At 62.1% G+C, this 18162-nt stretch overlaps 3 protein-coding genes across 8 annotated transcripts in view; 2 read left to right on the top strand and 1 right to left on the bottom strand.

The window, feature by feature from the left end:
- The window catches only part of ELL (elongation factor for RNA polymerase II), a 47451-nt gene extending 45128 nt beyond the window's left edge, over positions 1–2323 (top strand). For both annotated transcript variants that reach the window (XM_084759168.1, XM_084759167.1), the window contains exons 9-12: positions 217–277; positions 391–562; positions 855–899; positions 983–2323. In XM_084759168.1, the coding sequence (XP_084615294.1) occupies positions 217–277; positions 391–562; positions 855–899; positions 983–1099 (395 nt within the window). In that variant the 3' untranslated portion in view covers positions 1100–2323. The remainder of the gene's footprint in view (positions 1–216; positions 278–390; positions 563–854; positions 900–982) is intronic.
- Positions 2324–4132: 1809 nt separating this feature from the next.
- Positions 4133–7137, top strand: ISYNA1 (inositol-3-phosphate synthase 1). 2 transcript variants are annotated; one of them, XM_084759176.1, is made up of 11 exons: positions 4133–4293; positions 4370–4498; positions 4575–4736; positions 4939–5071; positions 5160–5353; positions 5529–5678; positions 5756–5971; positions 6082–6246; positions 6330–6443; positions 6547–6764; positions 6846–7137. In XM_084759176.1, exons 2-11 carry the CDS (start codon positions 4379–4381, stop codon positions 7048–7050), a joined length of 1677 nt encoding a protein of 558 aa, XP_084615302.1. In that variant the 5' UTR covers positions 4133–4293; positions 4370–4378; the 3' UTR covers positions 7051–7137. The 2 variants fall into 2 exon arrangements, with proteins under 2 accessions (XP_084615302.1, XP_084615301.1); XM_084759175.1 differs by lacking the exon at positions 4370–4498 and having other exon boundaries at positions 4206–4293.
- Positions 7138–7326: 189 nt separating this feature from the next.
- SSBP4 (single stranded DNA binding protein 4) lies at positions 7327–17407 on the bottom strand. Of its 4 annotated transcripts, none has more exons than XM_084759193.1 (17): positions 17207–17406; positions 12116–12188; positions 11944–12005; positions 11767–11851; positions 10149–10238; positions 9649–9708; positions 9483–9552; positions 9289–9359; positions 9120–9190; positions 8870–8915; positions 8744–8779; positions 8606–8660; positions 8457–8527; positions 8294–8372; positions 8049–8077; positions 7744–7967; positions 7327–7616 (listed from the first exon to the last, which is right to left on the bottom strand). In XM_084759193.1, the coding sequence occupies exons 1-16, from the start codon at positions 17260–17262 to the stop codon at positions 7758–7760; spliced, it is 1164 nt and encodes a 387-aa protein (XP_084615319.1). In that variant the 5' UTR covers positions 17263–17406; the 3' UTR covers positions 7327–7616; positions 7744–7757. The 4 variants fall into 4 exon arrangements, with proteins under 4 accessions (XP_084615319.1, XP_084615320.1, XP_084615317.1 ...); XM_084759194.1 differs by having other exon boundaries at positions 7860–7967; positions 17207–17405; XM_084759191.1 differs by having other exon boundaries at positions 8294–8527; positions 17207–17407.
- Positions 17408–18162: the final 755 nt, after the last annotated feature.

The raw sequence follows: 18162 nt of genomic DNA, 5'->3' as shown, positions 1-18162 counted from the left end.
GCCAGTGCCGGCAAGGTCTGCAGCTATCTGCAGCCAGAGGACACTCTTTTCTGTCCTTTCTGGGTGGCCAGAGTTTGTGTCTCCAGCCCACTGCAGGTGCCCCACACTGCCAGACACTGGCTGGCCTGCCTAGAGGCCACAGGCATAACAGGGCTGGGTGGCTGTGACCTGGACCGTGGGTTCCTGCTGTAGCAGCTGGTCTTGGTTGTTCTACAGGTGTGAACGGAGCCTGTGCCACTGTCCTCACATCCTCTTCAGAGACCCCGGACTACTTGCTGTGAGTATCTTATCTAGGCTGTGCCCGATTTCAGGCCCATCCAGGCCCTGCCAGAGCCAGGTACTGCCGCCCACTGTTGCCCTTGAATGCCAGGAATCCTTCTTGTCCCTCAGGAAATACCCAGCCATCTCATCGTCAGAGCAGCGTCAGAGCTACAAGACCGACTTCAACGCTGAGTACAGCGAATACCGCAGCCTGCATGCGCGCATCGAGCAGATCACACGCAGGTTCACACAGCTGGATGCTCAGCTCAGGCAGCTGAGCCAGGGCTCCGAGGAATACGAGGTACTGTAAGCCACCCGGAGCTGGCAGTGGTTCACGCACAGGGTTTGGCCACAAGTCTCTGGGGTGGGGCCGGGGCCAGGTTTGGTGCAGGGGTCAAGGTTGTGTGACCCGGGCTGGGTCCCTGCCTCAGGAGTGAAAGGACCTGTAGCATCCAGGGATCTCCTGCCCTCTTGGAGCATTAGACAGGCCAGAGAGGTAGCTGCTTCCTGCGCTTTTATTGGTCACTTCCAGAGCAGGCTGGCACCTGGGTCTTCTCCAGGTAGGACATTAGTTCTTGGTGTTTCCTCCCCAGACAACTCGTGGGCAGATTCTTCAGGAATACCGGAAAATCAAAAAGGTACGTGAATCTGAGCTGGTAAGCCTTCCTGGACCAGGGGTGCTGTGTGGATGTGTCTCACCAGCCCCTTGGTTCCCTCACAGACCAACACCAACTACAGCCGAGAGAAGCAACGCTGTGAGTACCTGCACCGCAAGCTGGCACACATCAAACGACTCATCGCAGAGTATGACCAGCGGCAGCTGCAGGCCTGGCCCTAGCGTCGGTGGGCAGTCCTGACGGCCCCGCCTGCCTTTTCTAGTTTTATATGGACTTGGCCCTTTAGCTGCGCAGAGACTGTCTATTTTTGTACCTTTTCTACTCCGTGCCTCCTCCACGGCCCACGCCTCCAGTGTGAGAGGCTCCAGGGAGAGTCAGCAGCCGGTGCCAGGCCTGCTGCCTTCAGATCCCCAAGGTCACTGCAGCTTCCCAGCTGTGCCCAAAGCCTCAGCACCGGCTTCGGCGGCATGTGGTCCTCAGCCCCCCCAACCCCACCTGTTCACATCACACCGAGGCTGTGCGGTCCTGGCTGCTGCCTCGCTCTGTCTCTCCATCCATTTGTGGGTCCTGGTGTCCACCCTGCTGGGTTCCCACTTTGGGGGCCCTGCTAAGGGTGGCACCTTGCTTGCCTTCTCCAGGGCACAGGCCTTTGGCCCCCAATTGCTGCTTTCTTACTGTGCCTCGTCTCCTCAGACCCCAAATCTTGGGGGCTGTTGGTGTGCATGTGTCTGTCTTGTGTCTGCATGTGGTGTAAATGGGTGCTGAGCTGTGCACACTCAGAGGGAAGCCATTTTGGGGAAGAGGTGGGGGCCTCAGGGTCTCTCAGCTGCAGCGAGAGAAAGGCAAACACAGATGTCTATTTTTCTAAGCCATGAGGGTGTCTCCAGATGGCTTCCAAAGAGCCTGGCTGCCTGTCCAGCCCCACTCCACCCAGCTCCCAGCTTTCCTTGGGGTCCCTGGGGCCCCCAGACCCTAGAGGAAACCAGCCCTTCATGTTTCAATAGCCGTTGGTCCCTAACTGGGGGCCAGGCCAGATCCTGCACAGCGCACCTCCCACACAGCCACACTGCGCAGGCTCCGGGTGGACCCCAGGGCACCCCTCTCCTGCCCTGAGCGCCATCCAGGACTATCAGTTGAATTGGTCTGTCTGGTTGTTTTGTCTGTCTGAGATTTGTGAGGGAAGGGAAGGGCTATGCTCTGGGCTGCAGGTCCTGGCAGGCTAAGCATGGTCTACCTTGCTGGGAGTCTCCCCGCCTTTGAACTGTACTGTGGAGAAAGTCTACTTTGAGCCATGGAGTTGGTGTTTACAAACTCTTCACTTTTTGCCAAAACGTTACAATTGACAGGAGAGGTGGTGCCTCCCGATGGGTTCCTACAATCTGTGTCTTCTACAGTAAGCAGGAGAACCGCTGACTTTTAAAGTCTAATAAACGTGATGGACTAAACCTGCTGCGGCTTGTGTGTGTCACTGTGGGGTGCAGGGTGGCCCTAAGTTACAGCATGGCATAGAGCCCCCTGTGGCCAGATAAAGGGGAGTTCCACCAGGCAGGCTGGGCTAGTGGGGAGCTGCAGTATACGGCCATGGACGGGGTGGGCTCTCCTGCAGCGCCAAGGCCGGCAAGCTCAGAGGGAGAGGGCCTCTACCCAGAGGGCTTGAACATAACCCTTGGCTTACTTGGGTTTTCCAGACCAGATTTCTCTGTAACCTTGGCTGTCAGAGCAGGCCTGCCTCCCGGCGCAGCACACCTGGCCTGGGGCACCACCACGCCAGGCCTGACACCTGTTTTAAAAACAAGAGGTGATGATAGTCGGGTGTGGCACACACCTTTACTCCCAACCCTCCGGAGGCAGGGGCATGCAGATCTCTGAGTTCCAGGACAGTCAGGGCTACACAGGAAGGTCCTGTCTCGGAAAAACAAGGAGTGATGAGTCTCTTAGAGCTGCCAGTCCAACTAGCACCGAGGCCATGGAGATTGAGAGGAGGGTGCACCACCATCGGCCCCTGGCTCCCGGCAGACAGCAGAGGCTGGGCTTGTGCCCGAGGCACAGTCTTAGCGTGTTTGTTTTCAAAGGGAAAAGCCAGAGACAGGGCAAGAGAGGGCGGGGATCAGCGGGCCTCCCTCGAGGCCTTGGCCGGACTTCTGACAGTTCTGAGGGGGCGGAATGAGAGCTAGGCGCCCTGCGGGCCGCTGTGTACCCACCACCTGGGAACAGCATGGCCATCCTCTTCCAGGACTGACCCTTGTCCCCACGCACCTCCCCCCACCCCCCCACCCCGCTCAAGAATGTCCTGGTCTGAAGGGACCCTCAGAGGACTTAGCCTCCCAAGGACAACCTTTCTGCCTCAACCTCCCAAATGATGCGATGCCAGGTGTTGGCCACCAGTTTCATTACCTAAAAGAGACTGATTAAAAATCATCTGCCATATCTATTTAAGTAGACCACAGAAAGGGCCAGTGGTCTTTTGTGTTTGTTTTTCAAGACAGAGTTTCCCTGTGTAGCCTTGGCTGTCCTGGACTTGCTTTGTAGACCAGGCTGGCCTCGAACTCACAGCGATCCGCCTGCCTCTGCCTCCTGAATGCTGGGATTAAAGGCATGCGCTACCACGGCCCAGCAAGGTACAACCAGATCCCCCATGATGTTCCTCTGCCCTAGGTCAGCCCCATTTGCTTCTGAGCCTCTCCGTGAGTCTTACTTTAGGGGATGCAGTGGACTCCGCCTGTAGTTTTCCCTTGACAGTCTCCTCTTCAAACATCAAAACCCTTCCCAAAAGCCCACTCCTCTGCTAACCCTGCCCAGGTCTCTTCACCCGGGTGAGCTCAGTGCCCCTTTCTCTTCCTTCGTGGCCTCTCTCTCCCTCCGGTGCAGATACTGCGGACAATCCACCTTTTTGGCCCAGATCCAGCGGTGGAAAGTTTCCGCTAGGAGGAGGCCGCTTGTTTTGGAAAGTTCTGGGGTCGCCTCCCCCGCTTGCCCGCCCGCCCGCCCGCCGGGTTCCCACGTTCCTTATCGCTGTGCCCGCCCGGGGGGGAGGCCGCGCTGGTCTGGCCATCCTGTCCCCTCCCCTAGGCCGGGCCACGCAGCCCAGTGCTCAGGGCTGGGGGGTTGGGAGGGACAGGCAAGGCGCTCTGCCTAGTTCCCAGTTCCGGGACCCCCCAAAGGCTCCTCAACAACCTATACCCCGCCTCCCCGGCGGTGGCCGTCGCTTATTGGCTGCCGTGCGCAGTACAAGGGTGCGCAGCGAGCCAATGCGCACGGCGCTTCCGGCCATCTGGGTCCGGAGCACCTCGAACCCGGTCCTCCAAGCCACGCCCCCTCGTGGGCGTGGCTGGGCGTGGTCTCGGGGTTTTTCTCCACTGCCCGCGCGTCCACGGCCGCGCTGCTCCCCGCCGCAGTTCAAGCCGACTCTGCGACGGTGAGTGTGGTCCTGTCCTAGGGCATAGGGCGGGCTCCTGGGCGGGGATCCCGCGCTCACCCGCTCTGGCCCGCAGCTCGCCGCGATGGAGCCCGTCGCCGAGATCCTGGTGGACAGCCCCGACGTGGTCTACACCCCCGAGGCCATCGAATCGCGCTACGAGTACCGGACGACGCGCGTCAGCCGGGAGGGCGGCGTGCTGCGGGTGCGCGCGGGGCGCGGGCGGCGGCGGCCACCGGGAGTCCCGAGGCCCCGCGACTCACTCTCCCTCCCGTCCTTAGGTGCAGCCCACGGCTACGCGCTTCACCTTCCGCACCGCCCGGCAGGTGCCCCGGCTCGGGGTCATGCTGGTCGGCTGGGGTGGGAACAACGGCTCCACGCTCACCGCGGCCGTCCTGGCCAACCGGCTGCGCCTGACCTGGCCCACGCGCACGGGTCGCAAGGTGGGGGCTGTGGCTGCGGGTGAGAGGTTGGGAAGGACCCCGAGGGAGGGGCGGGGCCGGGTGAGGCGATGTGGGTAACGTGATCCCCCCCCCCCACGCGGCTCTCGCAGAGATGGGGGCGTGGCCTGTGGGGTAGTGGTTCTCGCGCGCCCTTCCCGGCTCCACGCCTCTTAACACCCTACCCCGCTTGTGGTCCCCCCAGGAGGCAAACTATTATGGCTCGTTGACCCAGGCGGGCACCCTGAACTTGGGTCTGGATGGCAACGGCCAGGAGGTGTTTGTGCCCTTTAATGCGCTGCTACCCATGGTGGCCCCCAACGATCTGGTGTTTGACGGTGGGTGAAGCCTCGGTGCGGGGTCGGGGTAGGTATGGGAGGTTCCGGGATCCCGGATGGATCCAGTGTAACAGTCCCCACAACCCAGGCTGGGACATCTCATCGCTGAACCTGGCCAAGGCAATGCAGCGCGCGCAGGTCCTGGACTGCAGTCTACAGGAGCAGCTGTGGCCCCACATGGAGAGCATGCGCCCACGGCCCTCGGTCTACATTCCCGAGTTCATCGCTGCCAACCAGACAGCACGTGCGGACAATCTCATCCCTGGCACACGCGCGCAGCAGGTGGGGTCAAATCCTCTTCCCAGGGCTCACTGTCAAGTTGCCACTTGGTCCCTCCCTTTGGCTACATAACCCACCCCAACACACACCCACACACACCCACCCCTTCTTGGGTAACGAGTTCCCCAAGCCTCTGGACACCTTGGTCAACCTCTGCCAAATCTTCCCCCCTTCCCAGCTGGAGCAGATCAGAAAGGACATTCGAGACTTCCGGTCCAGGGCAGGATTGGACAAGGTCATCGTGCTGTGGACAGCCAACACGGAGCGCTTCTGCGAGGTGGTCCCGGGTCGAAACGACACAGCCGAAAACTTGCTGCGCACTATCCAGGTGGGTGCTTGCCCTGGATTCTTGGAGGTCAGGGCCATTTCAGATGGATCTTTGGCTGACTGCCTCTCTGCCCTCAGCTTGGCCTGGAGGTGTCACCATCCACACTTTTTGCTGTGGCCAGCATCCTGGAAGGCTGCGCCTTCCTCAATGGGTCCCCTCAGAACACACTGGTGCCCGGTGCCCTGGAGCTGGCTTCCCAGCGCCATGTGTTTGTGGGTGGCGATGACTTCAAGTCAGGGCAGACGAAGGTCAAGTCTGTTCTGGTGGACTTCCTCATCGGCTCTGGCCTCAAGGTATCTGTGGGCTTCGAGAGGTGTTGGGAGGAAGGAGACCAGGACCCCAGGCTGGTGAGGGTACTGCAGAGCTGGGCCCACGTGCATCCACTGTGTCTCCAACCACACAGACCATGTCCATCGTGAGCTATAACCACCTCGGCAACAACGACGGGCAGAACCTATCTGCCCCGCAGCAGTTCCGTTCCAAGGAGGTGTCGAAGAGCAGCGTGGTGGATGACATGGTTCAGAGCAACCATGTACTCTATGCCCCCGGAGAAGAGCCCGACCACTGCGTGCGTCCCGGGGTTTCGGGCGCGGGCAAGGGGTGGGCTGACGCGCGTTGGTGAGGCTGCGTGACCTGATGAAATCTCCGCAGGTGGTGATCAAATACGTGCCCTATGTGGGTGACAGCAAGCGCGCCCTGGACGAGTACACCTCAGAGCTGATGCTGGGTGGGACCAACACCCTGGTGCTCCATAACACTTGTGAGGTGTGGTGGGTGGGACCGGGTGTGGAGAGGGAGGGGGTGGGCGCGCAGGGTGGGCGTTGAGCCCTCAGACCTTGATTGCACCAACCCCCCCTCCCCCATCCAGGACTCGCTCCTGGCCGCGCCCATCATGCTGGACCTAGTGCTGCTCACAGAGCTGTGTCAGCGTGTGAGCTTCTGCACTGACTCGGACCCCGAGCCTCAGGGCTTCCATCCCGTGCTGTCCGTGCTCAGCTTCCTCTTCAAGGCTCCGCTCGTGCCCCCTGGCAGCCCCGTGGTGAACGCGCTCTTCCGCCAGCGCAGCTGTATCGAGAACATTCTCAGGTGTGCCTGATGGAGGGTGGGGCTTGGGGCTGGCAGGACAGTTTGTGGGGTGGCCCTGCTGAGCCCGCGCTGTCCCCGCAGGGCCTGTGTGGGCCTTCCGCCCCAGAACCACATGCTGTTAGAGCACAAGATGGCGCGTCAGTGCGAGGGCGTCAAGCCAGGGGAGACGGCAGTCACCAGCCCGCTGCCTTGTAAGAAAGAGCCCACGCCTGCTGTCACCAATGGCTGCACCGGGGATGCCAATGGGCACCCGCAGGCACCGACACCAGAGGTGTCCACTGCTTAAATCAAGGGACCCTTCTGTTTCCCACCCCCTCTCACCCCACTGTACACCAGACCTCGCTGAAGACAATAAAGCGTCCCCATCAGGCAAGGCTCCTTGTGGCTTTTTACAGGGTCTCAGTATGCAGCCTTGGCTGGCCTCAAACTCATCCACTTGCCTCTGCCTCCCCGGTGCCAGGGCTTGGGTTCTGGAGTGGTGGGCTCCCAGTTTCACCCCCACCCGTTCCCATCTCGCTAGGGATCGAAGCCTTGTTAGAGGCCAAGTGAGGGACACCAGCAGTACCAAAAAGACAAAACTGAACGGCGTTTATTGGCAGTGCCCCTGCTCCCAACCCCAGTCCTGTGACAGCACACAGGTCCGAAGGCCCGCACTTTTCTGAGGTCCTTGCGTGTCTGTGTGTGATGTGTGTGTGTTTAGAAAATGGAAAAGTCGTTCGTGGGGGCCCTGCCGGCCGTCCAGGCTGGGCTGGCCAGGAGTCCGGGTGGCAGGGGAGTGACCCGAAACCTCCCCAGCAGGACATTGGGCTCAGGCCGGGGCTATCACACGCTCATGGTCATGCCGGGGGAGTACTGCGGAGAGAGGGCGGCGCGCGGGGCGCGGCTCAGCTCCGGCCGAGGCTGGGGCCCGCCCTCCCGGAGACAAGGAGAACCCGGGGAGGGTGGGGAGGAGGGGAAGGTGCCGCGGCCGCCCCCCCACCTGGCCCGCCGCGGTCACGGTCTTGCTCTGGCCCCGCGGCCGCCCCTCCGGGGTCGGCCCGCCAGGCCCCTCCGGCCCGCCGCGGCCGCGGGTGGGGAGTCGACGCAGGCGCTTACGCTTTCGCTCGGGAACGGGTGCAGGAAGGTCCCGGCGGCCGCCATCTCGCCGTCGTCGCGCGGGGTCCCCGGGGCGTTGCTCAGGCCGCCCACGGCACCGGGGGAGTTCTGGAGGCGGCGCCGGTCAGGGCGTGGGTCCCCTGCCCCAGGCCACTGCCCCCCACCCCCACCCAGCGTGCAGGACCTCACCTTCGGCAGCCCGTCCATGTCGCCAGAGCCTGCAGAGAGAGGCGGCTGACTCAGGAGAGCTGCACCCACGGAACACCCGAGAACTTGGGGACCCGGGTCTCTCAGAGCCGCTCCCTCCCCGTGGCGTGGAATTAATGGCAGTTAGCCGGTGTAGGCGCCGGCGACCCTCGTAGCCTCTGGTCTGGGGGGTGGGGACGGTCAGCGTGCCCGCCCGTTAAGCCGCTAGGTGGCGCCAGGCCACTCACCCAGGGATCCGTTCACGTGGTGCGGCTCCATCGTACTCATTGAGGCCATCGGGCCCTCCGGGCCGGGGCCGAGCGGGAACTGCGGGCACAGGGCAGCGTGGGGCTCGGGCCGGCCGCCCCCCGCGGGGTCCCCGTCGGGTGAGGCGCACCGGCCCCCACTCACGTTAGCCCTGCCGGCGCCCGGCCCGATGGGGTTCATGATGGTGTACATGTTCTCGCTGGAGTTGGTGGAGTCTGGGGAGACAGAAGGGGCTAGGTGGGTGGGTGTGTGGAATGGGGGAGCCCTCCCACCCCAACCCGCATGCTCCTTACCCCCAGGGCTGGGCATGATGGGTGTTCCGGGGGCACCGCCTCCTCCTGCGGGTCCCTGAATGGAGACATGGAGACTGTGAGGCAGGGTTTCTCCAGCCTGTACCCTGCGGGCCCAGCCGAGCACGAGCAGGGACTCACCGTGTAGCTGCCTGGAGATGAGGAAGAGTACGGGATCTGGGAACAGGCAGGGACAACTGTGAGCAGTCAGTGGCAGGCAGCGGCCCCGGGGCCTCCTTCCCCGGTTCACCCTGCCTTTCCACTCACCGAGTTACCGCTGGGACTGGCCCACGGGCCACGCACCCCCGGACCCCTGGAAGAGATGGGGGCGCTGCAGCAGGCCAGGCACTCTGGGACCGGAAACCCCGTCACTCCCTAGGGCTAAGTGGCACGTTTGGCCTCAGTTTCCCCCTCCAAACGGTGGAATAAGCAGGTTGTCCCTGACACATAGCCTGCCTCTGAAGTGGGGTCTAGCTGGGTGACCGCAAGCCTGAGAGTCCTCTGGGGCCTTCCTTACATGTTCATGGATGGCAGGACCTGGCTGGTGGCAAGAGAATTAGGTGGGGGCCGCATGCCAGCTCCATATCCCTGTGGAGGCGAAGGGTTAGTTAGAACCCAGGGTGTGGCCTTTCTGCCCCCCCCCCCCCCGCTCCAACCCCCCTCCTATAGTTTGGGCCACCCCTTACCTGGGGCCCAACACTGGCCACACCCCTTGGAGGTGTCACTCTCTGCATGGGGCCTCCCAGGCTGGGGTGCCCTGCGCAGAAACACAAGGAAGAGGGCTCAGACTTGGGCCCAGGCATGGACACCACACCAAAGAGGGGCTGCAAGAGGGGACGGGGTCCTACGGAACAGCAGCTGGAGTGTCCCTGTTACTCACCCTGTGCACGTGGGATGGGGTCCATGGCACCTGGGATGGGGGGCTGGGAGCCAGGGAGGCCCACGGGAGGCTGTGGCGCGGGACACAGTACCTAGTTAGGGGACAACACCCCCCCAGCTCCCGCTCCTTGCACACCTCCTCCCCCCAACCACCGCCCCTCTCTCACCTGGCCTGGCATCCTTAGTGTTGGCCGCGCACTCCCTGGGAACCGTGGTGACATGAAGGGCTGGAAAAGGTGGGTGGGACTCAGTACCCTTCAACCTGTATTTGCCCTAACGAAACCCTGTTCTTGCTGTGTCCGGAGGCGGGGTGATGAGCTGGGGGGCTCCTCCAACCTTACTAGTCCCCTGCTGCAGAGCCAGCCTACAGACCACAGCCAGCTGGCACTGCTGCGGGTGGAGCGAGCAGCTTAAGGGACCAGCACGTGAGGGCCACACCTGGCTGTGGGAGACACGGGACGGTCGGACATCTTGTCCCAGAGGAAGGGGGGGGGGGAAGCTAGTGAGCTTGAACGAGGCATCACAGGGAATACACACCCATGCCTGTCACTGGCTATGACAAGGTGCACACATATGCACACCCACCGTGGTGACAGCCTTTCCACTGAAGTCTGCAGCTTACTCCCACCTCAGCTGTGGGGACAAAGGAGCCCCCAGGCAGCCATACCTGAAAGAAGCCTGGTGCCATTGGACCTGCCGCCATTGCATCATTAGGGGCCATGACGCCCATCACCGGGCTGGGGGCTGCTGCTGCACTCTGCAAGGAGACACACGATGGGGAGAGCCACAACAGGTGACTTCCTGAGCAGGGCTGCCCTTCCTCTCTGCAGACCCACAACCCAAAGATACGAAGCCAGTCCTTGCCCCAAGGGCCCCCTCCTTCCTTGTCCCCCACTGTAGACGCTGACCCACCCCTCCAGGAGGGAGGCGCAGGGCTCTGGGTAGGGTCCCCAGCCCCCAAGCCTCCACAGATGGTCAAGGGCCAGGCTTGACAGGCCACTTCCGCTGCCCGCCCCCATTCTGGCGACCACAGGACTGGAAGCAGGAGTGAGTGCGAAGGGGCCCTGTCTGCTGACCCCCTCCTCTCACTGTCTTCCCAGGATGAGGATGTGTCCCTGATGCTGCGCTGGCTAGCCCAGGAATGCTTAGGGCTCTAGAGACTCCTGGCTTGATCTCTGGGAACAGCGGCTCCATAGTTTAGAGCCAGGTCCCTAGTGGCCTTTTCTTGTCACTCTCAGAGGTCGCTGCAAGCACTCTAGTTGAGACTCTTGGCCTAGCTCCGGGAAATAAATGACAGGAGCCTACAGCGAAAGCGCTCTGGCAAGGGCCCCTGAAATAACTGTAATCCCGAAGGATTTAGACGACGTCATGCGTGGCCAAAGGCCCCCCACGCACGCCTGGCCTATCCCCAGTCCCAAACACCAGGCCCCTCGGTGCAGACCAGCCCAGCTCTGCGGGAGGGCAGCCTGAGCGGGAACTCTCCCCGCCCCCGCCCCGTCAATCATCCCACAGCGGCGCCGGCGCCCGCGTTACCATGACGACGGGCAGGGCGCGCTAGCGTTTCCAGGAGACGCCAAGGTCGGGGCCTGAGGCGCGGGGCGCCTAGGACCAGATTGCTTTGGCCATGCCCTCCCGACGCCCATGCTGTCATGGCAACCGGCGCCTCGGACTGCGGGGAGCGGGGGTGGGGGGTGAGTGGGGGGGAAGGCGAGTCGCGGACCAGGGGCTGCCTGGCGCCCACTCTGCAGAGGGAAACTGAGGCCAGAAAGTGGCTACGCCTTTAACTCCATTCTCCAGAGTCGGAGGCAGAGAGATCTCTGTGAGTCTAGGCCAGCCTGGTGTACATAGGAGTTCCAGGCTAACCAGGACTACTCCGTGAGACCATCTGAAGTAAAACAAGACAAAACAAGCCAGGCGGCTGGTTAGATGGCTGGGGGAGGGGGGGCGCTAAGAACACTGGCTGCTCTTCCCGAGGATTGGGATTCAGTTCCCAGCACCCACATGGCGGCCCACAACCCTCTCTAACTCCAGTTCCAGGGGATCTGATGTTCTCTTCTAGCCTTCCAGAATGCACCAGGCACGCACGTGGCACACAGACGAATGCCAGCCAAATGCTCAAACACAAGAAATAGAAAGCACTTTAAAACATAGTAAGTCAGGGCGTGGTGACACACGCCTTTAATCCCAGCACTAAGGAGGCAGAGGCAGGTGGATCGTTGTGAGTTCGAGGCCAGCCTGGTCTACAGAGAGAGAGTGGTCCAGACTCCCGAACCCTGTAGACTCACGTAGTCCTGGAAGACTTTGGCCTCGCTGGGGTGCTCACAGGCCTCTCGGCGGTCTGGTGCCGCACAATACAGGTCCCAGAAGACACTGTGGGCAGAAAGAACAGGGTGATCCCACGTACCCCCGAATTTCCTCCCCTCCCCTCCACCCCCCCCCCCCGCTCCCACACGGGCACATACCACCACCAGGAGTGCAGGAAGCCAGGAGGCTCACCCAGTGTGATGTTCTTTTCCCAGCGGATCTACGGGGAGAGGCGGAGTGAGGGGCAGGCACCCTGGAGGGATCCACCAACCCTGCCAAGGACAAGCTGTGCCACTCAGGACGGCGTGGGGTGGCCAGATGCTCACTCACCTCAGACAGGAAGGTCTGTGCCGACTTCTGTGCCCCCACATGCAGCAGGTACTCGTAAACATACAGCGCGAGCCTACAGGCAGGGCAGGCAAATGGGTTCAGGCTGGGGGGCGGGGGGCGTGCCCACAAAGCCTGGCCCAACACGAGGCTCCCCAGCCAATCAAATCCACAAAGCTTCATTCACTGCCCCGGACTAGAGCTCTACCAATCACAGAAAACAGCGTCGGCAACTCATTGATCTGGGCCAGCCAACTCCTACGCACCCATCAATACCCCACCTGTATGCCCCTCCCAAGGGCCCTATCTTCTTCCTTTGGTATCCAGTGGTAGCCATACCTTCCTTTCCTGTAGACTAATAAAGGAGACAGTAACGGTGTCTCTGGGGATGGAGAGTGGGGAGGCGGAGGTGTGGCTGACAGTGCCACCCACCCACCATAGGGCCACTGCCTTAACACCGGTGCCTTGTCACAGCAGAGCCTACAGCCTTCTGGAAGCCCACTGCCATGAGACAACAGGGTGGGCTAGGCCATCCCACTCTGCCAGCCTCCCTCACAGCAGCTACCTGTCCCTAGGTCACCCACTCCCTGGGCACTGGCCCTTCTAGCTCACGTGTGTCCTCTGGGTGTCCCCCACTGCCCTACCATTCCAAACAGGGACATGAGGATAAAGGGACATGCCAGGTGCTGGAGAAGCAAGCCTGTGGGGCTCCAGGGCTCCCCACAGCTGCTCTGGTCCCACCCTCCCTGGCTGAGGGCTTCACCCTAAAATAACCTGCCTTTGAACCCCCCCACCGCCCCCCAGCTGCTCCTCCCCACATCCCAGTGTGCTTCCCACTGGCCTTTCTGCCCACGACACAGTTGGGAATACAGGGACCTGATACCCCTAGCCGAACCCCTTGATATTCTTCATCCGTCCGTCTGTCCATCCATCCATCCATCTACCCACCAACCTAACCCATCCATCCACCCACCATCTATCCATTTGTCCATCCATCCATCCACCTGTCTGCTCACCCGCTCACCTGCCCGCCCACCCGTGTACCCACCCACCCGTGCACTGGTCCGTCCTCCTTGGGCAGCAGCACACCGCCATCCTCCCAGGTCCATGTCCTCACGGAGACACACACAAGCAGACCAAGGAAGGACTGAGATGGCCAACAAGGACCAAGGTGGGCTGGCCTAGGATGAGGGCCACGCTTGCAACTTGTAACACAGGAGCTGTGACAGCTACCGTATCACCCCACGGTGACCACCCTGGACCCCCAGATTCTGACTCGCACCAGGCAGTTAAGCATTTCACAGAGCCAAGCCATCGGTGTGGGCTGGCGGCATGGCCAGGGTGGCGTCCCAGCCCTGTCCCCCTCCTGACAGCCAAGAAGCAGCTGTGGCCGCCTATGCCTACCATTCTGTGGTTAGAGACTGAGCTGGGGCCAGAAAGGGCTGAGGACTGAAGCGACAGCTCAGTGATACCTGGACGGTCACTCCTTGACGTTTTTCTCCACCCTCCTTCCCACAGCCCACCCATCAGTAGCCTGTCCTCAGCCTTCCTGCCCCCTCCTCCTGGTCTTTTCATCCTTGGGCCCCCGGCCGTCACTGGAAACTTCCCTATATCCCAGGGAAATTGAGGGATTGCGTGTCACAGGGTGAGCAGGCTCCCACCAGCACCCCAGTCACGAGGCGGACACAAGGGGGAGACCCCATGGACCCAGCCAAGAGGAGGTTGGGAGGGAAGCAGCAAGGCCAGGTCTACGGGTGCTCAACTGTCCCCTCTCCCATCACGTCTCAGATCTGCCTGCACCCCTTCCCCTGCAGCTGTTGCTCCCGGCCTTGTGGTCGGCTCCTCCCTTGGCTCCCCCTGCCTCCCACCTCAGGGCCTTTACCCAGGCTGTGCCCCTTGACTCCAGGGTCAAAGGTCTGAGGTGCTCCTGCCATACCCAAGTCTGCCCAAGCCCCACTCACTCATCCTATTGTCTCTGAAGGCAGGGGTTGTCCGCCCACCCCCACCCCCACCCCGCGCCCCAGACAGAGATTCTGAGACTCCACCCACTGACTCACTGTCTTGGGTCAGCCCAGCCCCAGAGAGGCCCCAACTCCCCCGTAGCCAAAAGTAAGCGGACAGAGGGATCGTGAGAGGCCAGAGCACGCTCAGTGCCTTTCCTGCTAGAAGGGCCGAGGGGCTCAGAGCTCAGGCCGGGCCTAGGCAGCACTGACAGCTCCCTAGCTGGCTCCTGTGGCCCAAAACATCACAGCCGCTGCCACCATAATTATGGGAAATTACTGTAAAGGCCACCCCTGCCAGCGCCCCTCAGACAGGCCGCTGGGAGCCAACAGTCGCACTCCAGTCACTGCCTAGCCTGTCACCAGATCCTGCCACAGCCTTCCAGTGACTCTGTCACCCATGGTCCTTCCTCCCTAGGTGAGGGCCTTAACATCTTATCACCAATGTCCAGGGGAAGGTGGCTGTCCTGTGCCACCCTGAAGGCTGTTCAGAGAAGCCGCCTCAACTGCTGGACAGCACCAGACCAGACGGACACGTGCCCATGGCCAAAGCTCCACTCAGGCCCCACCTGGCCTTATCCCTGGCACCCAGATGCAGGTGGGCACCCAGCAGGTGGGCACCCAGTAGGTGGGCACCCAGTAGGTGGGCACCCAGCAGGTGGTGCACCCAGTAGGTGGTGCACCCAGCAGGTGGGCACCCAGTAGGTGGTGCACCCAGTAGGTGGTGCACCCAGCAGGTGGGCACCCAGCAGGTGGTGCACCCAGTAGGTGGGCACCCAGCAGGTGGGCACCCAGCAGGTGGTGCACCCAGTAGGTGGTGCACCCAGCAGGTGGGCACCCAGTAGGTGGTGCACCCAGTAGGTGGGCACCCAGCAGGTGGGCACCCAGCAGGTGGGCACCCAGCAGGTGGGCACCTAGCAGGGAGAGCACTGCCCCTTCCTGCAGCTGGCTGCCCAGGCCTAGCCATACAGGCCTGCCAGGTACTAGTTGCTCAGGGGACAGAGCACTAGCTGGCTAGGAAGGTGGAGGCCACAAGCCACTGAGGCCAGGGTCCAGGCAGGGTGACCCCCTCACTCCACTTCTCAGAAGAGAAAAGCAAGGCTGGGTCAGCCAGTCACTGACACTGGAGTTGGAGGTCCTGAACCCAGAAAGGTCAGCAGACCAAGCTGCAGTGAGGAAACTGAGGCAGGGCCACCAGCCCAGCCTCTCTTTGGGATGAACCCCACCCCAGCCATAGTGCCGAGAGGAGGCCTGAGTCGCGGGGCCTCATGTACCAGGATCGGCTCCCACACAGGCCTCCCGCCCACTCGCTGTCGTCCCAGGCCTAGTTGGTCTCTTTCCGGTTCTCTGTGAGTGCAACACGTACATGCGCTTTTCAGACAAGGTGTTGCTAAGGAGCTGGGCTTGGACGGGAGACCCTCCTGCCTCGGCCTCCTGTATGCACTTTCAGAAACCCAGGCCTCCCTGTGGCCACACCAGTCTCAGGATCTCTGCCAGTCCCTGGCCCAGCCGCGCTCCGTCTGCTCCTACCACAGGGCCTTTGCACATACGCTCCCGTCACCCTCACCCTCCCACCCTACCCTGGGGTTCCTGGTGGTCCCCACTGGTGCTTTGCTGCCTCTGGGATGGGAGCTTCCTCTCAGATAGGCCCCAAGTCCTCATATCCCCACACCCAATACACACACACACACACACACACACACACACACACACACACACACCTTAGCACAGCACTGCTATGTGAGCCATTCCCCAGGCTGGGGACTCAGCGAGTGTCAAGGACCCAGCCAGTCCTATTCCCACGTGGGCAGCAGCCCCATGCCAGGAAAAGTCGTTGAGTTAACTCACCACAAATACAGCCTAACTGAGGGGCCTGCCTTGCGTGGCATCCCAGCGGCCCAGACTTCTCTAGGCCAGGTGATCTGTCCTGTACCCAGGGCTGCGCTGGGCAGCCCAGCTTCTAGGCAGCGAGCTATGTGCCCGCGCAGGCTTTCCCACAACCCTGGCCTCCGCTCTCACTACACCTCAAAAGTAAGTGGTCGGCTCCCCACACACTTCAAATGGTCCCATCTTCACCCACTCCCCTGCATGGGCACCCAGGAAAGGCAGGCCCGCCCAGATGGGGGTGCTCACTGGGCGCTAGGGTGGCCGCAGGCTCTCCACCCTGGCCGCTCCTCCTGCACCTTCAGTGCAGGGCGTTGAGAGGCAGATGGCTCACCTGGGACTCCTGGGTGATGGCCCAGGACCACATGGTCAGACGCCAGCCCAAAGCTGTACCTCTCCTCCTGGCCTTGTGCTCACAAGGAACAATGGAGTCCAGGTTGGGTCACACGCGTGTCCGTACAAACCTCTGGAACCCCAACACCTCACATAGCATTAGGGTCCCACACAACCTCCTCAAATCTGCAGCCACAATAGACCCCGCATGTCCAGATTCAAATCTCAAGCTTTGGGCTTGTATACATGGGACTCTGAGCCCCGTGGTGTCACAGCACACACTTAAAGCTCACACCTGTCAGGTCTGTGTGACCCTAGAACCACTGGGGCCGCGCACACCTCGGAGGCTCTGCCTGCCCTGGGCATCCTGTGACCACTCAAATCCCACGTCTGGTATACCACAGACTCCTTACAGCTCATAGCTCCTTGACCCGGCACCCCAACCACTGCCGTGTGACCCCGACACCCCCTTGGGTCCTGTTTGACCCCTTGATCTGCTGTCCCCTCAGGTATCCTGAGACCCTACTAAGCCTCCTTGGATCTCTTACGCTGCAGCCTCATGCCTATACCCTCTGTATCTCACGTGACTGAGCCCCTGGAACCGGAGCACTTACTATGTCCTGCCCTTTGTGTCTTCCGTGACCCCACGCACCCTGAGGTCTCGCACGCCTACAATCACACACCCTTCTGGTCTCGCGTGACCCCAATGAGCCCCTTGATCTCATGTGTACCCCTGCAATCCCGCACCATTCTGGTCCCCAGTAACTCCAGGAACCCTCCGGACCTCGTGTGTCCCCCTAAAATCCAGCACGCGGATTTGGTCTCGCGTGACCCCACGGCCCCCCAGTCCCGCGTGGCCCCCGCGCCAAGCACTCACTTCTCCCGCGCTTGGCCGTCCGAGGGCGCGCAGCCCTTGCCCGCCTTGCCGTACATGCTCCGCACCTGTCAGGCGCGCGTGGCCATCGCCGCCCGCGCCCGGGGCCCCGCGGCCATGTCCGCGCGGGAGCTGCGGCCGCGGGTGGGTTCTCGCCGCGCTGCCCTCCGCGGGCTGTTCCGGGAAGCGCGCCGCCGCCGCCGCCGCGCGCTCCCGCCTCTCTTAAAGCGGCGACGGCGGGCGCGCGGGTGGGCCCGGCGCTGGGAGCGCGCACGCGCAGAGCCCGCGGAGGGGGGGCGGCACTGCCCACCGGCAGGCTGCGCGCCGCTTAGCATCGCCTACCTTACCTCCCGCAGTGACACCCACTCCAGGGACACGCTCCAGCAGCTGCCATTCCTGTAATCGGGAAGCTGAGGCAGGAGCATGACCACTAGTTCCTGGCCTACCTCCGATGCGGATCGAGATTCCCATCTGCAGACACACGGGGCAAGCACCAGTTTCCTGGACTCACGGTGCGTGCGCCCACGACATTCTGCACCCAGGACACACACTGCGTGCCAACAGGCAGCGCTGCCAGCTGTCAGGGGCCCTATCTTTTTCGTTTGAGAGGGTTTCACATAGCCCAGGCTAGCCTCGGACTCATTAACCAGCAGAGAAGGACCCTGACCTTCTGCTCCTCCGGCCTCGGCCTCCCCGGTGTTGGGCTGACTGGCTTGCATCACTTATGCTAGTTTGTGTGCTGTGCGTGGACCCCTGGTTTTGTGCACGCAGGCGCAGGACCAGTTGATTCCACACCGAGCACGTTCTGTTTTCTGAAACTGTCTCTTCACTGGGAGGCAGAGGCAGGCGGATCTCTGTGAGTGCGAGGCCAGCCTGGTCTACAGAGAGAGCGGTCCAGGGTAACCCTGGAAACCCTGTCTCTAAAGGCGGAGAGAAAACCTAACAGTGTCTCGTGTAGA

This window comes from Acomys minous, assembly GCF_964271855.1.
Source record: "Acomys minous genome assembly, chromosome: 15".
NCBI classification, from domain to species: domain Eukaryota; kingdom Metazoa; phylum Chordata; class Mammalia; order Rodentia; family Muridae; genus Acomys; species Acomys minous.
Note: the sequence above shows the minus strand (reverse complement) of the source record. Positions and strands in the feature narration are given on the sequence as shown.

Bases quoted from the DNA above. Each gene is read 5' to 3' on its own strand.
- ISYNA1 (XM_084759176.1), top strand. From the start codon at position 4,379: ATGGAGCCCGTCGCCGAGATCCTGGTGGACAGCCCCGACGTGGTCTAC. The intron at 4,737-4,938 runs GTGGGGGCTGTG...TGGTCCCCCCAG, and splicing joins CCACGCGCACGGGTCGCAAG to GAGGCAAACTATTATGGCTC. The intron at 5,072-5,159 runs GTGGGTGAAGCC...CCCACAACCCAG, and splicing joins CAACGATCTGGTGTTTGACG to GCTGGGACATCTCATCGCTG.
- SSBP4 (XM_084759191.1), bottom strand. From the start codon at position 17,262: ATGTACGGCAAGGCGGGCAAGGGCTGCGCGCCCTCGGACGGCCAAGCG. The intron at 12,006-12,115 runs GTGAGTGAGCAT...CTCTCCCCGTAG, and splicing joins CACAGACCTTCCTGTCTGAG to ATCCGCTGGGAAAAGAACAT. The intron at 10,239-11,766 runs GTGAGTCTACAG...GTCTCCTTGCAG, and splicing joins CCAAAGTCTTCCAGGACTAC to AGTGCAGCAGCAGCCCCCAG.